Source organism: Drosophila erecta, unplaced genomic scaffold (genome assembly GCF_003286155.1).
Source record: "Drosophila erecta strain 14021-0224.00,06,07 unplaced genomic scaffold, DereRS2 tig00000021-arrow-pilon, whole genome shotgun sequence".
Classification (NCBI taxonomy): domain Eukaryota; kingdom Metazoa; phylum Arthropoda; class Insecta; order Diptera; family Drosophilidae; genus Drosophila; species Drosophila erecta.
Genome location: NW_020825198.1, coordinates 19,393,869 through 19,412,923, shown reverse-complemented (window position 1 = coordinate 19,412,923; position 19,055 = coordinate 19,393,869). Strand labels below are relative to the sequence as shown.

The following is a 19,055-nucleotide window of genomic DNA, read 5'->3' as shown; positions in this document are numbered from 1 at the left end:
AAAAATAATAAAAATAAAAGTATAAATCAATAATTTATAATATTTATTGGCAAGCTAAGTTAGCTGTTTATTGAAAAAACAATGCGATTTCCTCTTGCTTAATTTGTGCTTCTTTCGGAGTGGAAAGATTTCCCAACTATTTTAAATGCTCCCATTGAGATCTCATTACCATCAGCCACAAAAGCCAACACTTGACACCTATTTGCTCCACCACAATGTTTGGCAAACATACTCCGAATTCCAAAAAAGAAACCGCACTTGAAAGCATAGGCATAAAATAAAATATGGAACTTGCCGGGCCTCACTTGAGATTCTGCCACTCTATATAACCACAAATTAGGCCGCTGCAACCAACTAATAATGCTGTCATTAGGCAACCGCGGAACAATATAAAATCGAATCAAGCTCCCTGGAAATGCAAAACCCTAATTTCCATGCCGGAAGTTTGGCGGGCGCTCGGTCCGTGCAATTCCACTTGCAAATTAGGCAAAAGTTGCCCCAACATCGCAGCTCCAGCGGCAGCTGTGGCAAGTGATCTCCACTTGGTTGCTTGATTTTCGCGTCGAAAATGCGAGTGGAAGGGGCCGCAGAAGAAAACAGAAGACTTCACGCCTAACTGCGGTGATTGCCAAACAACAACAGCAGTCAGCTGAGGCCAGCACAGTGGTAATGAGAAAGCCTTTCTCCGCCACCGAAATGTGAACACCCTGACAATTAAAACTATTTAAATGATGTCCTTTGTTGCACAATCGATTAATTTCTGCTAAACTAGCATCAGAGACTTTGAATTTGAATACCTTCTCTTGCTACTTATTGTGTAAAGCCATATAAACAAGAAGTTGATTTAAAGAAAATGAAAATTGGCCACCTTACTTCCTTTATAATTATCAAAGAATATTTATGAACCATTTTTGTGGGCTGAAAATATGTATTCATTGCCTAACAAATCCCAAATACCCTCTCCGAGTGAAACCAGCTGAAATTCCGCAGGCCAAGTCGATTTTCCACTGTGCCGTGAGTGATGATGATGATGATGATGATGTGCAAGAGGATAAAGTCGGGCCAGATGCTACGGACCATCCAGAGTGCACTTGTGGGTTATGTTTGTGGCACAGCTGGTGGCATCTTCATTGTTGCCGCTCTTGCATTTGCGTCTGCGCACGCGTCAATTGCCGACAGTTACAAATTGTCCCCGGTTAGCCCCTCTCGAAAAAACAAAAAGCCGGCTAATGGTGAAAAAAATGCAACAAATAGCTAGGAAAAACGAAAGAAAATATTTTGGAAAATCATGGACAGCACCTCGTGACGGTGATGGAGTTTTTCTCTGTGCTAAAAACAAAACGAAATAAACAGTGTGAAATGCAGGAAAAAAGGTTCACCTTCAGCCAGTGCTCATCCATTCATAAATATTTCATTTAATTGACTCACACGACTTGGGGTCGAGTACGAGATAAAGATACGAATATGACGACGTACTCAACATGCTCGTTTAAGCCATCATGATGATGATGACACCGTTTGTTGCCGTTGGCAGATGTCGATTTTTCTGTCTGCCTGCCTTTTTGGACTTATTTTTATACGTATTTATTTGGCTGGCAACATTGAACTTGACTTAACTTAATTAACGGTGCCGAACGATGCTAGCCAAGTTGTCTGGCGGCTTGTTAATTTCGCGGTCTAACGAGCCATGGGAAAAGCGAAAGATTCTTTCGGAGCTTAGAAAAGTATACATTCTTGGGAGTGGGTTAGCTGTCTGCTGATTTATTGGAGAAATTTACAAATTCCAAAACAGCAATTAAACAGCAATCCTAATGTTTTGTAAACAACTAGCGCATTGAAATTTATTATTAATGGATAATTATTATATTAAATGATTAACCTTTCTGAACATGCAATATATACAAGAGAACATTTCTAAAAAGACACAAGTTTAACAATATTATTTCACATGCAATGAATACTGCATTTTTGAGATATTTAGTTTACCAAAATTGGAACTGAGACAGATTAGTATGGCCTGTCAATCTTAATAGTTTATTTCGGTTGATATCCAACTATTTTTCAAGATCTATCATTTTCCCTTCTCTTAACAAATCTGTCGGAACTCTGTGTCTATCACCAGCACCGCTCGACCTAATAGATCGACCCTCTTTAGAATTTTTCGGCACTCTACCTGTCAGCAGCTATTGTCTCGGTACTAAGAAACCAACGCAACAATTGTTTGCACCTTCAACTGGCACGCTAACAACAGTCTTAGCAGAAATGTGCAATGCCAACTTTGCCCCTGGCTAAAATGCAAAGCAAACCAGTTCTTTGCGCTCACTACCGAACCGGGCAGCTTTATTTTCAATTAGACAGTCGCAAGACACGAACTAAGCCACAGACCCAAACACCCATAAAAATAGCACTAACGGCTTTGAGGTAGCTCTACCTACAGAGAGAGAAAGTATTTCGAATCATATTAAATTAAATGGAGACTAAAACTATCCCTGTAAAGTATGCAGGAATGCACATCTATCATATAAGTTATGCTTGCCATATTTAAGAGACTTTCCGACGATTTATCTCACTTCTAGATGCCTTTTTTCGACTGTATAAAGTGCGCTAGGTAGCCAAAATGTTTCGGAGCTGAGGTCCAATTCAGCCGGAAAATGCAGGCAAGCAAGCAATTTGTGTTAGCAGGGGCGGTCCCAAGGGGCTCGGATAATTTTAGAGTCGGATCCTAAGATTGGGTGCGATGGAGAGATTGAGAAGTGAAACATAACATTTACCTAATGAATGGGGTTTAAGGTGGGTCTGGCTGAGAATGGCAGGTATATCTATGTATATAAGGCAGTTTCGAGTGGAATGCGGAATAGTTTAATTCTCGATTACTATTTGGTATATGCTTTTAATTAGTAGGTATACCTAATTATAAGTAATTGGGCACTTAAATAACATAAAAATGTTTTAGTTTCGGTTATAGTTTGTTGCACCAGACAACAATTATACAGGCACAACTATTTCATATTTTATTAAAATGTTTATTTGTGTTTTTATTATATTAACTACCCCTGCCTTATTTATTTCTTACCCCACAATACACCGAGATCAGTCCGCACCCTACAATGAATTCACATGTTTATTCTTAAACGCCACAACTTAATAAGCGGCGACATATGCTACGTGGTTCACCTTCGACTCGTTCGCAGTTCAAATGGCCAATAACCGGAGCTAGGCTAAGATTGAAGGTCGCACTAGAACAGCAGAGAAATCTGAAGTCGAATCCAATCAGAGCAAATCGACAGGCGAATGGAACTGGATGGGCTGTGACCCAATTTGCAAACCGCACGAAACGAAAACACATAAAACTCGAAAGAGAATCCGGCTGCAAAGTGACAAATAAAAAGGGGAGCAGGCTTCTATTTTAAGGTTTCGACCGCAAAATGTGTTTCACTCTTGGTTCAGTGACTTTGTCGCCGGTGGTTTTGTGCAGAAGCCCGGCTGAAACCAGTTGGTGCAACACTTTCATTCACTCGCATTTTCCACCGAAACTGCCCAATTGACCAAATACAACGGATCTGGTTTAAAGCAATTGGACTGGATATGCGCAGACTTCCTTGTCCAGTTCGCCGCGAATTATGAAATGCTTGGCCATAAAAACCGAAGCCTGGCCGAAACAAAAGTGGTGCGACCGACCCACACCACACTTGAAAATCAAGATGTTTTCCGCATCTCCTGTCCATCTGATCAATTGCAGTCATTTACCAGCCCGACTCAAATTGTATGGGCTGCCTACGCCTTCGGATGGACAAATGCCTGGCATCAGTTTTTTAATTGACCACACGACACGCAGAAATCGCCATTTGCATGCGTTTGCTTCTTGGGCCGGGTGGAAATGTGAAAATGTGGAAATGGGAAAAAGGGGAGACCTTTCGAATCCGCCGAGGATGATCCCTATCGCATCCCATGAGAGCCGGCAAAGTGAAAGGAATCACCATGAGCTTGCATATTTATTGCACTCGTCTTTATTTATTTATCATAGCTGTAAATGGCTTCAGCTTCGACTTGGCCCATTCGAATATTGCATAAACACTTTCGGGCCCAAATGAAAAGTAAAAGTACTCGGTCTGCTTCCTTTTTTGGCGCCACTTTTTAAGGTCACCGAGTAGTTCACTTTAATTGCGGTCGAGATGATAACTGATATTAGTTATTAAGGCGGCGCTAGACGATAATGGGATAATCGTGAGCAAGGTTCGCCTGTGATTCATTATGATATTGCAAATCAAAGCTGTCGTTATAGCATATAGATTATTTGGCACATGTTTTATATGTACTTAATCTGACAACATTTTAATACGACTTTTTGACATATTTCAGAGCACGATGACATCAACACCCTGCACGGCACCTACCAATATCTGAAGAGCACTGGCCAGGTAAGCGCAGTTCCATAAACCTGGCATGTCCTGCATTTTACCACATCGCCGTAAACATTGTTGCATACATTATTGGTGGTTCATAAAGCGGAAAAGAGAAACCATCGATGAAAGTCCATCCACGGTAGCTTCAGCTCCTTGGTGATTGATATTGCATTTGGCCTACAGCATTCAGCATACAGCATTTAGCATTTGCCTGCCCAGAAAACCTCATCAGTTGTCTATCTCTCTCTGTCTCGTTCACGCGCTCTCTTTGTCGCACACATTGTGTCTGGCGAGGATCGCATAATATCTGTAGCTTTCTCCTGTTGAGACCTCACCCACCCACATACATACAACACAAACAACACCCCCACACACACTAGAATTAAACAGTTTAGCCAATTAGCCATCTGGTAGACTATCAGCTATCCCTATATCTACAACTATACCTGTTCCGATCCTAGTTAGCTCTACACTGTCCTCTACAGAATCTATCTGTCTAACACTAACCCAACTACGCAAACTACACTCCGACTCTGTCTTCGAATTTTGCCAGTGCAGTCCTATTATTTTTTGCTGTTTTTGGTTGACTCGCCAGCTAGTTGCGACATAGAGCGATAGAAAATCGATTTATAAAGATTAAATAGTAAAGGTAAGTGTCTGTTGCGGGGAGGATTAATACTTATGCCCACATACCCAGCTGTGCTGGAGCAACTTCTTGCGAAATTTCTAAGATGATGGGATGCCTCCAGGTGCCTTGTTTGTTGCTTGAGTAAATTGAACAAAAAATAAATAAAACGCCAACCGCTTAAAGACTATTTTTATTAAAGTTTACATGTTGTCCTACTTGTGTTTGACTCGTTTATGTGCGTGTAACTCTGTGTCTGTGCTCCCAACACCAAGCAACCTGCTCCAACTAGCACTCCCAACTTTTGCAATCCGGCAGCTAAAACACCTGACCACCGCCCAGCTGAACAACACCCCTCGCGCCCAAGTGGACACGCTGTTCTTCAATCGGGTCGCAAAGACCGGCAGCGAGAAGATGATGGAGTTGCTCAAGATCCTGGGCAAGCGTAATAATTTCCAGGCACGGCGCGATGCCGGGGCAGTCTACGAAGTAGTAATTATGCACGACGCTTTCGCCAAAAACTTTATCCGCACCGAAGTAGTCAACTGCACCCAAGCCAATAGCTATACGAAGCACGTGGCCTTCCTGGACTTCGACCTACTGGGCGAACCCTGGCCCATATACATCAATTTGGTTCGGGATCCCGTCGAGCGGCTGGTCAGCTGGTTCTACTATATCCGCTCACCCTGGCATTTCGGCGAAAGAAGGAATGCGTTCGGGGATGCCATTCCACTACCCGACATAGATTGGCTCAAAAAGGACTTTAACCGCTGCATCGAGGAACGCGATCCCGAGTGTGTGTACGAGCAAATGGAAATGGGCAATCTGGGCGATCATAGGCGACAGTCACTGTTTCTCTGCGGTCAGAACATGGCGGTGTGCATGTGAGTAGGCGACCTAGAGATGGGAGGTACAGGCTATAGGAGAGGTTGTTTCATAAGCGGGAATTACAAGTGATATCAAGATAAATTTCTCTGAAAAGATCCCAAGAAAAAAAACGTTCCATAATATTTGAGCCCATCCCAAATCAAGTTCTTTGTGGAAAAGGGCAAGGAAAGTCCCAATTTGATAACTAGTTTATTTCACATAAGAATACTTATGTTTCGCTTCACATTTTTCGGAAACCTTGCAAGCTTTTAGATTAATAGAAAGTCCGACAAAGTTTCTTTAAAAAAACTCCTAATTTTGATCAACCGCTCCTGTGGCTTAAGCCCCACCCACAATCTCAAGAAATATGAACGAGAACTGAGTGAACCCAACCAACTGCAGGCCCTTCAACTCCCATGAGGCCATGCAGCGGGCCAAGAAGAATGTGGAGAAGCACTACGCAGTGGTGGGAACGTGGGAGGATACGAACACCACGCTGTCGGTTCTAGAGGGTTATATTCCACGATTCTTCGGCGGGGCCAAGGACGAATACTACGCCTTAAGGAAAATCTTGGGAAACGTAAACATGAATTCCTACAGACCCGGTATCAGTGATAAGGCGAGGGCCATACTCAGCCAAAACCTCACCCGGGAAATCGAGTTGTATCAGTTCATCAGGCATCGACTGTACAAGCAATATATAGCCCTGAAGCTGGAAGAAGATCCCAGGCTGCGGAATTAGTAGGAATTTAGTCACTAAGGCTTCGTGGAAGAGTAATAAAACTATGCTAACCTTCGTTCTGCTTCGATTTTTTCGATCTTTCCGGTATAATTCTAATCCTTGGTAACCTTTCGATTGGGCTAGCTTCGGTAGATTTCGCACAGATTTAGTCTTACACAGCCTATCATCCATGCAGAAGGTCGGATATAATGTACACGATCGCCGGAGCAGCGAGGATGAGCAGCGAGGTCCAACGGGACATGGACACCATCATGATCACCACTCGCACCACCATCATATGCATCACCAGGGAAATATCGATGGTCACAATCACAAGGCGACCCATGACAAACAACTAGCTGTCCCCGACAACAAGCCCAAGGAAGATGAGGTGCACTACGAAGACGATGAGAATGAAGTCGAGGAAGACGACGATGACTTGGCCAATGAAGTGGGAACCAGTGACGACGAAGGCTTTAACTTCAAAGCCGATCTACTGAACAACACCAAGTACGCCGAGGTGGACTTTGTCTTCTTCAATCGAGTGCCAAAAGTGGGCAGTCAATCGCTGATGGAACTGATGGCTCGCCTGGGCAAGATCAATGGCTTTACACATGCTCGGAACAAGGGCAGTGCCCACGAGACGATCGTGATGAATAGGCAGCGGCAGAACGATCTTATAGCAGAACTCCTGACCCGACCAAAGCCCCATATATATAGCCAACACATAGCCTACATAAACTTCACTCGCTTCCACTTGCCCAAGCCCATTTATATCAACCTGATCCGCGATCCCATCGATCGGATCATCAGCTGGCACTACTACATTCGGGCTCCGTGGTACTACCGCGATATGAAGGCTAAATTGGGGGACAAGGCCATTGACACGCCCTCGGACGAGTTCATGAACCTCGACCTGGACACCTGTGTGCGGAACCAGGATCCCCACTGCACGTTCACCCAAATGCAGGTCAAGAATCCGGTGGGCGACCACCGACGACAGACGCTCTTCTTCTGCGGCATGAATCAGAAGCTGTGCATGTAAGTAGGAAGTAGATAGGGACGCCAGTAAGCTAGTAAGCTAGTAAGCTTGTAACCCATAACTTTGGATAGGCCCTTCAACTCGGAGGCGGCCATGCAAAAGGCCAAGCGGACAGTGGAGACGGAGTACGCGGTTGTGGGCACCTGGGAGGATACGAATATAACGCTTTCCGTCCTGGAGGCGTATATACCGCGATTTTTCCGCAATGCCAAAGTGGCCTACTACTGTAAGAGTTTTACGATGTAAGCTGAGGATGTATCTGAATGCGCCTAATTTTTTCAGTGGGAAAGGACCGATTGTCGCGAGTAAATCGCAACAATGTCACTCGAATCGTCAGCGATGAAACTAGACTCATTCTAAGGAAGAATCTCACCAACGAGATCGAGTTTTACGAGTTCTGCAAACAGCGTTTGTATCTTCAGTATGCCGCTTTAAGTCATGGAAAGCGATTTGGGGAGGATGATTATCTCTTGGTGCCGGAACAGCAAAACGAATACAATGAGGACTATTAGTACACATACCTTTGATAGGAACAAAGTGATAAGCCAGTATGAAATGTATAAGAAAGCGAGAAAACTCAGGACTGCTAGAAAAACTTTAAATAAATGAATCCGAACAATTATAGTTTTGTTCCACACTTTAAACAACTCGCATTCGCTTTTGTCAAAATTATCCTTGTATTTATTATTGCCTTTCTGAAAAGACCTGCTGTGTCTAAAATAAGAGCTTTCTGTGTGTCTTCATGTTGTACTGCAAGTTGGTGTGGCTCTGCCTGCTGTTGGATGTGCTCTCTACAACTATGTACTGACCTTTTGCAGCTATGGCGATTGAATCCGAAATTCCTAAATAACACCAAGTTTCACACTAGCGATATTATCTTCTTCAATCGAGTGCCCAAGACGGGCAGTGAAACGCTAATCAAGTTGATGATTGAACTGGGAAAAATAAACGACTTTCAGAATGAAAGGTCCCCGTATTCGAAACCCACTGGAATGTACTGGAATGTGGAGCGCCAAGAGCAGGAAGCCACGCGCATTCTGGACCTAAAGGAGCAACCAGCCTTCGTCTATGCAGAGCACATGAACTACATGAACATCCGCCAGTTTCACTTGCCCCAACCAATCTACATTAACATGGTAGGCAGAAAATCTGACCATTGATGGCTTACTCATACAAACCTTGATTTATCAGATTCGAGACCCCGTAGAACGAGTGATCAGCTGGTTCTACTATAAACGCACTCCCTGGAGCTCTATTAGCATGTACAAGGTGACGGGGAAAATGTATAATCGCACCTACTACATTAAGAACTTTGAGGATTGCGTCCTAACTAACGATGCGGAATGTCGATATGACTACGGACTTATGTTCAAAAACGATCCCGGCGATCACAAGCGTCAGAGTCTGTTCTTCTGCGGACACTCCCCCATTTGCGAGTAGGTAGCTTGATATCCGGGTAATCCGCAGTCTAATGGTAATGGTTTCCCCATCCAAGACCCTTCAATACCCCGGCGGCCATTGCGAGGGCCAAACAGAATGTAGAGCGAGATTTCTCAGTGGTTGGTTCCTGGGAGGATGCGAATGTCACTTTGACAGTGCTCGAGCACTATATACCCCGATTCTTCAAAGGTAGCATGGAGCTGTACTATGGTAACGACCTTTAAAGCTTCTTTCCCCGAAGTGCTTAAAAATGCCCATTCATTCCCATAGAACCCGATAACGGCCTCGCCTTTCTGAACGAGAATATCAACCACTGGAAGCCGAAAATTAGCGAGCGCATCAAGCAAATAATGCGGGCTAACTTCACCCAGGAATACGAATTTTATTATTTTTGCAAGCAGCGCTTGTATCGGCAGTACTTTGCAATAAATAAGCACTTGCATTTCTGAGTATCAGCGTGCTCCCTTCGTTTTTCCATTAACAATTCTGTAGTTCATTTTCCGTCAATCCTTGGCTTTGTTCATTTTTTTGGAAGGAAGCGCACTTATTCTCTCCCCATTTTCAAGCTTGAAAACTTGGACCCCGCCCATTTGAATAATACACCCAAAGCGGAGCGCGATTTCGTATTCTACAATCGCCTGGAAAAGACAGGAAGTCAATCGATGACGCGGCTCATCAAGCAGCTGGGTGATCGTCTTGGGTTTGACACCTACAGAAACATCGTGCGACCCTCGAGGCCGATTACCGACGACGAGGAGAACGAGAATGATCTGGTTGAGCAGCTCTTCGAACTGGGGGAACACGCGGTCTACGTGGAACACGCCAATTGGGTCAACTTCACGAAGCACGGCAGTCCTAGTCCCATCTACATCAACATGATTCGCCATCCCATTCAGAAGGTGATCAGTGCCTACTACTACCAACGCCATCCACTGATCTTCGCCCAGACTCTGATGCGGAATCCCAATAAGCCATTGAAGAACAAGAAATTCTTCGACACCAAGTTCAATGATTGCGTCAGAAATCGGGTGCGCCCGTATTGTGTCTTCGACGCCCACAATCCGTTCAACGGCGATTGGAGGAGGTTCTCCCTACATCTTTGTGGGAACTCGGAAATTTGCACGTAGGTCCTAGTCCTCTCAGAATCCCAAATCCCCTATTATCCCGAATCCAAGTTAGAAAGGAAATAGGCTATACGGCTATATAATAATCTCTGTATGTCAAACTCATCAATTCACTTAAAAGAGCATATACCTATTTCTTTAAAACTTGGCCGCTGATTAGATAGATACTCGGAATGTTCTGGCATATAAGGTCTTCTCATTCAGGCATTTTAACTCGGAAACAACCACCCAAATCGCCAAAATGAATGTGGAACGGGAGTACGCCGTTGTGGGTAGTTGGGAGGACACAAATGTGACATTGGCTGTGTTAGAAGCCTACATACCGCGCTTTTTTACCGGTGCCACCGAGGTCTACTACAGTATGTCAATCCCTTCGATTCAGGAGAACTCGGCTAACGTTAAACTTCCCTTTCCAGACAGGACTGAGCAGTTTACGATAAACACGGTTTCGCATGACACCCATCTGGATAAGGATGTGGAGGAGTATTTGAAGAGCAGTTTCTCCTTCGAGATCGAGCTATATTTGTTTATCAAACAACGACTCTACAAACAGTATATTGCCGTCCATAAGAACGCATTTCAATCGAATTAGTATTATGTACCACTAGGCTTACCAAAATGAAATGAATACAGGGTTTTGCAATTGACTTATACAGCTTAGTTTCAACTCGAGTCCCTTTTCCCTCTTTCGCTACTAATCATTTCGGATGGCTTGCTTGCTTGAATTCACTCTCCACTCTGCCACCCATATCAGAAATAATTTCAAGGAGGACCAACACCCTTTGCAGATCCTTCAGCTAAGTCCTGATAAGCTGAACAATACCCCCAAGGCCGAGATTGACGTGTTGTTTTTCAATCGGGTGCCGAAGACAGGAAGCATGCAACTGATTGAGCTAATGAGGCAGCTGGGGAAAGTCCACGATTACGAGGTGGAAAAGGATCCCCAAAAGGGTGGAGTTATTCCCCTCCTGGAGACCGCCGAGCAGAGTGACATGATCGATAATATTGTTAACCTTGAGGACGGCACCGTGTTCGCCAGCCACGTGAATTTCCTAAACTTCACCAAACACGAGCAGCCCAGACCCATCTACGTCAACATGGTCCGGGATCCCGTGGAGAGGGTGATAAGCTGGTACTACTACATCCGAGCTCCGTGGGTCTTTGTTCCCGGAAGAAGGCGCAACAATCGCGAAATGCCCAACCCCAAATGGGTCAACACCGAATTTGATCAGTGCGTCACGAGTGGCGAAAAGGTGTGCACCTACATCGAGAATTCTCTGCTGGAACATGTGGGCGATCATCGGCGACAAACCTTGTTTTTCTGCGGTCACAATGAGTTCCAGTGCACGTGAGTTAGGGTTGCATGGCAGCATTTTCTCTCAGTGATACCTCGTACCCTCTGTAGACCTTTCAATGCCCGTCTGCCCCTTCAACTGGCCAAAATGAATGTGGAACGGGAGTACTCAGTGGTGGGAACTTGGGAGCACACGAATGAAACCCTTGCCGTTTTAGAGGCTTACGTGCCGCGCTATTTCGCAGATGCCTCCAAAATGTATTACTGTAAGTCTCGAAGGCAATTGAATTGGGAGAAGAATATCTGTTAGATCAAGAAATACTCGGAATACATAGAAAACCCACTAGATTCTTGATTTTGGATATTCTCTCTTCTTAACTTCCTTTAGAAGTGGACAGATTTGAGAAAAATTGTATTATTACAGCGGGCTTACATGCAGATAAGCAAAATGTTAACCCAATGAAGCCGCATATTCCGCAGGATATTTTAGACATGGTTCGTCGGAATTTCACGCGGGAAATTGAATTTTATCAGTTTTGTCGCCAGCGGTTGCACAAACAATACCTGGCCATCAAACTGAACGATCTTAAACGAGTGGACAAGTCTTTGGCCAGGTTAATTGAGGCCAAGGCAATGGCCATCAACAACTAGTCTACTTAGATGTAATACAAAATAAATTAATAAAGCTGAGAGGATAAGCAATCTCAGAATCTTATCTTGCTTCATTTCCTTGGGGTCTTCTTCGTTTATATCTATATTATTCAGAAACAATCTATATTATTCGAAAAAAATGTTTCGTTGCAAACAGATCAAAAGCATCTAAGGACTTCCTCATAATCTATAACTATCGCTTCATAACCAAACCAAAAAAGCTTAGATATAATTTCTTTCTCTTCGATCCTTCGCACTCTACGGAACACACTCTTAATCGCTTGAAAATCGGGGAGAATGGAAAAGGTCGCTGCTTACTAACCAGGATAAGAAGCTCCCTGTGTTATAGAATACCTATCATCTCTAGCTTAAGCACCTGAGCGCAAGTCGCCTCAACAACACAAAAAACGCGGAAATCGAGGTGCTGTTTTTTAATCGCGCCGCAAAAGTGGGAAGTGAATCTATGCTGGAGCTCTTCATTGCACTGGAAAATTACAACGAAGATCTAATACTGGAAAGACGGGGTCTCCATACCAGATCCGTTCGACAAATGAACAAAAAGCAGAGACGTGAATCCGCCCAATTCGTAGCCGATCTGGAGGAGGGCACCATGTACATTGAGCACATCAATTGGATTGACTTCGATGAATTCGACCTGCCCCAACCCATTTACATCAATTTGGTGCGCGATCCGGTGGAGCGGGTCATAAGCTGGTTCTTTTACGCTCGGAGTTCCTACAAAAATGCCATCGAGTACCGAAAGAGGCCCAACCAAAAAATAAAGCCCGAGTCCTGGTACAAGAAGAACTTCAATGACTGCGTACGGAGTGGAGATCCCGAGTGCCAGTACGTGCCCCACACGGTCAAGGACACGATAGCCAACTTCAAGAGGCAATCCCTATTTTATTGCGGTCATCACGATGATTGCCTGTAAGTAGATAGGGATGATAAGGTTTCCCCAACGCCATAGGCTAAGCTAATAGTGATCTTTTAGACCCTTTAACTCGCCAACTGCCGTGCAAATGGCGAAGGAGCACGTGGAAAGAGATTACGCTGTTGTGGGCAGCTGGGAGGACACGAATGTAACCCTGACCGTTCTCGAGAACTATATACCACGCTTCTTTCGCGGTGCGAAGCTCATGTATGAAAGTAGGTCCCCTATCCCCCATCCCAATTTCCTGTCCTGCGAAATTATATTGAATTCTCCATTCCCAAAACAGTGCACAATAGCAAGATCACCAATCGGAACAAGAATAAGCGCAAGCCGTTTATAGAGCCCGAGGTCAAGGACATGATTCGCAAGAACTTTACTAACGAGTACGAGTTTTACTACTTCTGCAAGCAGCGTCTGTACAAACAGTATTTGGCACTCAATCTGAAGGAGTTGGAGGTGCATGGTCTTCTAAACTAGTTGGGTTGGAGTCCAAGACTCTCTAGTCCCTGAGACATTAGATTGTATTTGGTGATATATGCGCGAACAAATCTTCACATTCAATAAACAGTAGTCAGTAAACCCGTAGACTAGACCCACACATTATTTACACCTTGAACCCATATCTGTGTCTTTTCGTTTGTTGTGTGACTTAAACCCTAAGCCCGCCCATGAAGCTTCTAAAACCCTTATCCCATATCCCCTCCCCAACAGTTAGGTAGCCTAACACCTAGCCAACTGAACAATACAGCCAAGGCCGAAATGGATCGCCTATTTTTCACGAGATGTGCGAAAGTGGGCAGCGAGTCGCTATTGGAGTTTATGGAGCATCTTCAGTATATCAACAACTTCCATGTGGATAAGTACGGAATGAAAAAGCAGTCGAAAAGGCAACTGAAACCACTAGCTCAGGCTAAGACTGCTGGCTATATCTATAACATGGACGAGGGATCCGTCTATATAGAGCACATCCCTTGGATCGATTTCCACAAGTACAACCTACCCAAGCCCATCTTAATCAACCTGGTTCGAGACCCCGTGGAGCGCATGATAAGCTGGTATTACTACGTGAGGAACTCCTACAGGAATGCCATTTTCTACCGCCGCAATCCCCTGGCTCCTCTTAAGCCCACGGCCTGGTTCAAGAAGAATTACAACGAGTGCGTGAGGAGTGGTGACCCCGAATGCCAGTACGTTCCATTGGCAGTTACCGATGTGGAGGGAAACTTCAAGAGGCAGTCAATTTTCTTCTGCGGTCACGATCAGGACTGTTTGTGAGTGCTGTAGTGCAGTCCATGGCGTTTTCAAGAGTAGTCGTCCTAATCGCAACCCTTTTCCAGACCCTTCAATTCTCCCCTAGCTGTTCAGATAGCCAAGCGTAGGGTCGAAACGGAATACGCAGTGGTGGGAACTTGGGAAGAGACCAACATAACTCTAACTGTTTTGGAGCACTATATACCACGTTATTTTGCCAGAGCTAAAATGATCTTTCACCGTAAGCCCCGAATCAAGGATCACCCAGGCCTGCCATTTTAAGAAATTCCTTTGCAGTGTATCAAAAGTCCCTGCAGAATCGCAATCGCAATAACAGAAAGCCGCACGTGGATGCAGATGTCAGGGCCATGGTCAGGCGGAACTTCACCCATGAATACGACTTTTACTACTTCTGCAAACAGCGTCTTTATATGCAGTACATAGCCCTTAAGCGAACCGAATTGGAACGACTGAATTTCTCCTGAACTCGTAGACTGAACTTTTAGTTTTTGACATAGTTTTTCCTTGATGGTAGCTCGTTAATAAAGTATTCAATAGTAATGTAACTAACATGTATACATCATAAAGGTATTTCTTGTGAAAACATTAGACCAATCCCATCTATATAAATCGCAGCTCGCCTCGCTGAGCACTGAAAAGCTGAACAACACTCGGCACTCTAAGCTGGAGGTGATCTTCTTCAATCGTGGAGCCAAAGTCGGAAGTGAAGCTCTGATGGAACTCACTCAAACCATGGCTCCCTATAATAACATGACAGTGGTTACCAAAGGTCCAATGGATATTGTTTCCCGCACCCGGAACGCTAAAGAGCAAATGATACAGGCACTTTGGGTGACCGAGCTGGAGCCAGGAACCATATACATAGAACATTGCAATTGGTTGGACTTCCGGAGATATCAGTTACCAAGACCCATCTACATCAACTTGGTTCGTGATCCCGTGGAGCGGATGATCAGTTGGTATTACTATGTTCGAGGTGGATATCGCAATGCCATCCACCATCGACGATTTCCCAACGCAACAATTAAGTCGGAGAAGTGGTTCAAGAAAAGTTACAACGATTGTGTTCGCAGTGGTGACCCCGAGTGTCAGTACGTCCCTGGAAGTATTAAAGATTCGGAGGGTAATTATAAAAGACAAACCCTGTTCTTCTGCGGTCACAAAAGGGAGTGTTTGTAAGTTGATTTCGAAAAAGTAATTGTTGTTTCTGAAAGGTGATGTAGAGAGTACTTTTCAGACCCTTTAACTCTCAACAAGCCACTCAGCTAGCGAAATTGCACCTGGAGCGCGATTATGCAGTTGTAGGAACTTGGGAGGAGACTAACATAACTCTGACGGTACTCGAAGCGTACATACCGCGATTTTTCAAGGGAGTCAGGAATATCTTTGAGTGTAGGTTCCACGACGAATTGTTTGAAATTGTTTTAAGGACTGACTACTTGAACACTTTTGGGTATTACTTGCTCCTGGGAAAATAATCCGTCTAAGCTAGTTACATCTTAAACACTCCGTTCTTCATCTCACTCATCTGTGTTTCGTCTTGGATATTTAATGCATTTAATGCCGACCAAAGCCCTGAACTTCCCAGCTCGGACGGGTGACCGCCCTGCATCTGAACAACACCCGATTCGCGGGTACTGAAATTGTGATCTTCAATCGACCAACCCGAGTAGAAAGCGAGCAAATGGTTCCACTTTTCAGGCAGCTAGCCGCCATGAATGACATAAATGTGGTTCTCAACGGACCTGTAAGAACGATGAATAGAACTCGAACTGAAGAGGAGCAAATAATCGAATCGGCGTGGGCCAATGAACTGGAGAGGGGATCGATCTATATGGCACACTCCAATTGGTTGGACTTTGCCAGCTTCGGATTCAAGAAACCCATCTATATCTCGCTCGTCAAGGATCCGATAGAGCGGATGATCACAGATTTCTATAGGCGAAGGTCCTGGGAGAAGCGAGCTATACACAGGCGCATGTATCCTGGCCGTCAGGAGCGACCCGACGAGTGGTACCAACAGAGTTTCAATGAGTGTGTTAGAAGCAGGAGTCCTGAGTGTCTCTTTGTCCAGTATGCCGTGGCAGATTATATTCAGGACTTTAAAAGGCAGTCCCTTTACTTTTGCGGCAATGAAGCCGATTGCCTGTGAGTACTCTGAGACTTCCTTGACATATCCTTAAAGTATACCCCTCCGTAGACCCTTTAATTCCCACCATGCTACGCAATTAGCGAAACAAAGAGTGGAGAAAGAGTACTCCGTGGTGGGCACTTGGGAAGAGAGGAATATAACCCTTACCGTGCTGGAGAAATACGTTCCCCGATTCTTCAACCACGCCCGATTTCTATATAAGTGTAGGTATTCTCCGGTATTCCCAGGGGCTTGACTCAAAAAGTGTTCAGGTACAATCGAGGAAGCATCGCGAGTCATGGAATTATTTCTTTCAGTGCACAGCAAAAGCATTCGAAATCGAAATCGCAACAATCGCAAGCCCCACGTGGATGCAGATGTCAGGGAGATGGTAAGACGAAACTTTACCAACGAATATGAGTTCTACTACTTCTGCAAGCAGCGTTTGTATAAGCAATATTTGGCCCTTCAACTCGAGAATAATCTTCACTAAATATTCTTGATCACAGTACACCAAATAAATAATCCAAACTGCTATATTATTTCAATTAGCTTAGTTAAGTGACTTGATATGAACAAAAAATAAAAAATCTTTTGGAGCATTCTCCTCAAAGAGTGTTTATTTTCGATTGGGTTTCATTAGGGTCGCAAATTCAGGTTCGCCTCTGTAATTCTTATTTTCAAAGCCCCATTTTGCCAAATGAGTATCAAACACCAAGGATCTGGAGGTAAATTGGATGAAACACTTAAATAATACCCTATTTTCCTTGATTTGATTTCTAATAACTATTGAAAACTTCCAACCAGATGTCCTCCCTTAACGTGCGGGATCTGAATAATACCCGCAAGGCACAAATGGAGCTGGTATTTTTCAATCGGGTGCCCAAAGTGGGAAGTCAGACGTTCATGGAGCTCCTGCGTCGACTTTCCGAGCGTAATAATTTTCAGTTCCACCGCGATGCAGTCCAGAAAGTGGAGACAATCCGCTTGGCCGAGGATCAGCAGCAGGAAATGGCCGAGGTGATCAGTGAGCTTCCGGAACCCTCGGTCTTCATCAAGCATGTGTGCTTCACCAACTTTACCAAATTCAACCTCCCAAGGCCAATTTACCTGAACGTGGTCCGGGATCCCGTGGAGCGGGTGATCAGTTGGTTCTACTACGTGAGGGCTCCGTGGTACTTCGTGGAGCGCAAAGCCGCCTTCCCAGACCTACCGCTGCCCCATCCCGCTTGGCTCAAAAAGGATTTCGAAACATGTGTCCTCAATGGCGATCAGGAGTGCACCTATACTCAAGGAGTAACCGTGGAGGGAATCGGCGATCATCGCAGGCAGAGCCTGTTCTTCTGCGGTCACGACTACGAATGCACGTAGGTCTTTGAACACTTTTCCTAAATTAGTAATAGGTTTCTATACAAATTGACATGATTACATTCCTAGACCATTCAACACTGTGGGAGCCCTGGAACGAGCCAAATTCGCCGTGGAACAGCAGTACGCGGTTGTTGGAGTGCTGGAGGATCTGAACACCACGCTTTCTGTGCTTGAAAAATATGTGCCACGGTTCTTCGAGGGCGTTCGAGATATTTATGCAAGTAAGTTGGAAGAGCTTGAATAGTCGACTGTCAAGGGAAATTCGACAGCATTGAAACTAGACTCAGATGAAATTAGAATACTTTACTTATAGGCCAGAGCTTAAAGATTTCAAACAACGAAATTCGTACTTTCAGTCTTAATCAAAACAGTTCAATGCTTTTGTTTTCTTTTCATTGTACAATGTAGTACAGTGCTGAAATAAGCAAACAGACTGCACACCCAAAGACTTAAGGAATAAAAGCTAAAAGGCCACTTGTGCTGTATACAATGTTGTAACACTTCCAATTGATGGCGTTCTGTGAACTTGGCAAAATTGAGCTACAAAAATCTTTATGGGACACATCCTAACTCATGTATTTGTTTGAAATTCTCCCTTTAGCCAGCGCAGAGTACTTGACGAAGATAAACAAGAACAACTTCAAGCCGCCGGTCAGCGAGCATGTTAAGGATATAGTGCGTCGGAACTTTACGAACGAGATAGAGTTCTATCAATTCTGCCGCCAGAGACTCCACAAACAATATCTGGCTGCCCACTTACCACAGCGGATTATCACAGACTCAGCACATTTGCCCGGCCTGATTGGCAATTGAATGGTGCTCCTTGCTCCTTACAAATCACGAACAAATGTAGCAACAAATATGACAAACAAAATCGTACTCGAACCTGTAGTCAGCTAAGTTCACCATTATTGTTTTCTCTTGTGTATATTTCAAAGCGGTTATCAAAAATATGACAAATGCATCTTATATTTATATAGATTATATTTATAAATTTAAATTTATATTAACTTTATAAAGACCTGATTTGAATTGTGATGTCTTCAAGTGAACTGTTGAAATTTTTGTGTTAGTATTTTAGGTTTAAGTCGATTATGATAAACAATGTATAAACTAATAAATGAATATTTTAAGTAAAACTTGTCTTTCCACTGATTTTAGCTATAAAAAACATTAAATA

At 44.1% G+C, this 19,055-nt stretch overlaps 3 protein-coding genes across 10 annotated transcripts in view; all 3 read left to right on the top strand.

The window, feature by feature from the left end:
* LOC6545510 (heparan sulfate 2-O-sulfotransferase pipe) overlaps positions 1-19,014 on the top strand; it is a 39,739-nt gene extending 20,725 nt beyond the window's left edge. The window contains exons 3-7 of one of the 8 annotated variants that reach the window (XM_015157506.2): positions 4,360-4,418; positions 8,477-8,794; positions 8,850-9,094; positions 9,154-9,308; positions 9,369-9,562. In XM_015157506.2, coding sequence (XP_015012992.1) covers positions 4,360-4,418; positions 8,477-8,794; positions 8,850-9,094; positions 9,154-9,308; positions 9,369-9,547 — 956 coding nt within the window. In that variant the 3' untranslated portion in view covers positions 9,548-9,562. Of the gene's footprint in view, positions 1-4,359; positions 4,419-5,346; positions 5,913-6,297; positions 6,693-6,812; positions 7,658-7,729; positions 7,885-7,940; positions 8,276-8,476; positions 8,795-8,849; positions 9,095-9,153; positions 9,309-9,368; positions 9,563-9,664; positions 10,222-10,426; positions 10,582-10,638; positions 10,874-11,010; positions 11,571-11,627; positions 11,783-11,940; positions 12,227-13,812; positions 14,373-14,438; positions 14,594-14,649; positions 14,916-15,961; positions 16,541-17,311; positions 17,872-17,941; positions 18,097-18,476 lie in introns of those variants that run through there. The other 7 variants (XM_001973288.3, XM_015157510.2, XM_015157502.2 and 4 more) reach the window with 7 other exon arrangements.
* On the top strand, positions 12,251-13,806 carry LOC113563950 (heparan sulfate 2-O-sulfotransferase pipe-like). Its single transcript, XM_026977883.1, has 3 exons — positions 12,251-13,097; positions 13,162-13,316; positions 13,388-13,806. Exons 1-3 carry the CDS (start codon positions 12,631-12,633, stop codon positions 13,576-13,578), a joined length of 813 nt encoding a protein of 270 aa, XP_026833684.1. The 5' UTR covers positions 12,251-12,630; the 3' UTR covers positions 13,579-13,806.
* Positions 14,926-15,953, top strand: LOC113563952 (heparan sulfate 2-O-sulfotransferase pipe-like; the record flags this gene model as incomplete). Its single annotated transcript, XM_026977884.1, has 2 exons — positions 14,926-15,548; positions 15,611-15,953. Coding segments are annotated over 2 exons (864 nt in total), but the record flags the coding sequence as incomplete, so codon positions are not given.
* Positions 19,015-19,055: the final 41 nt, after the last annotated feature.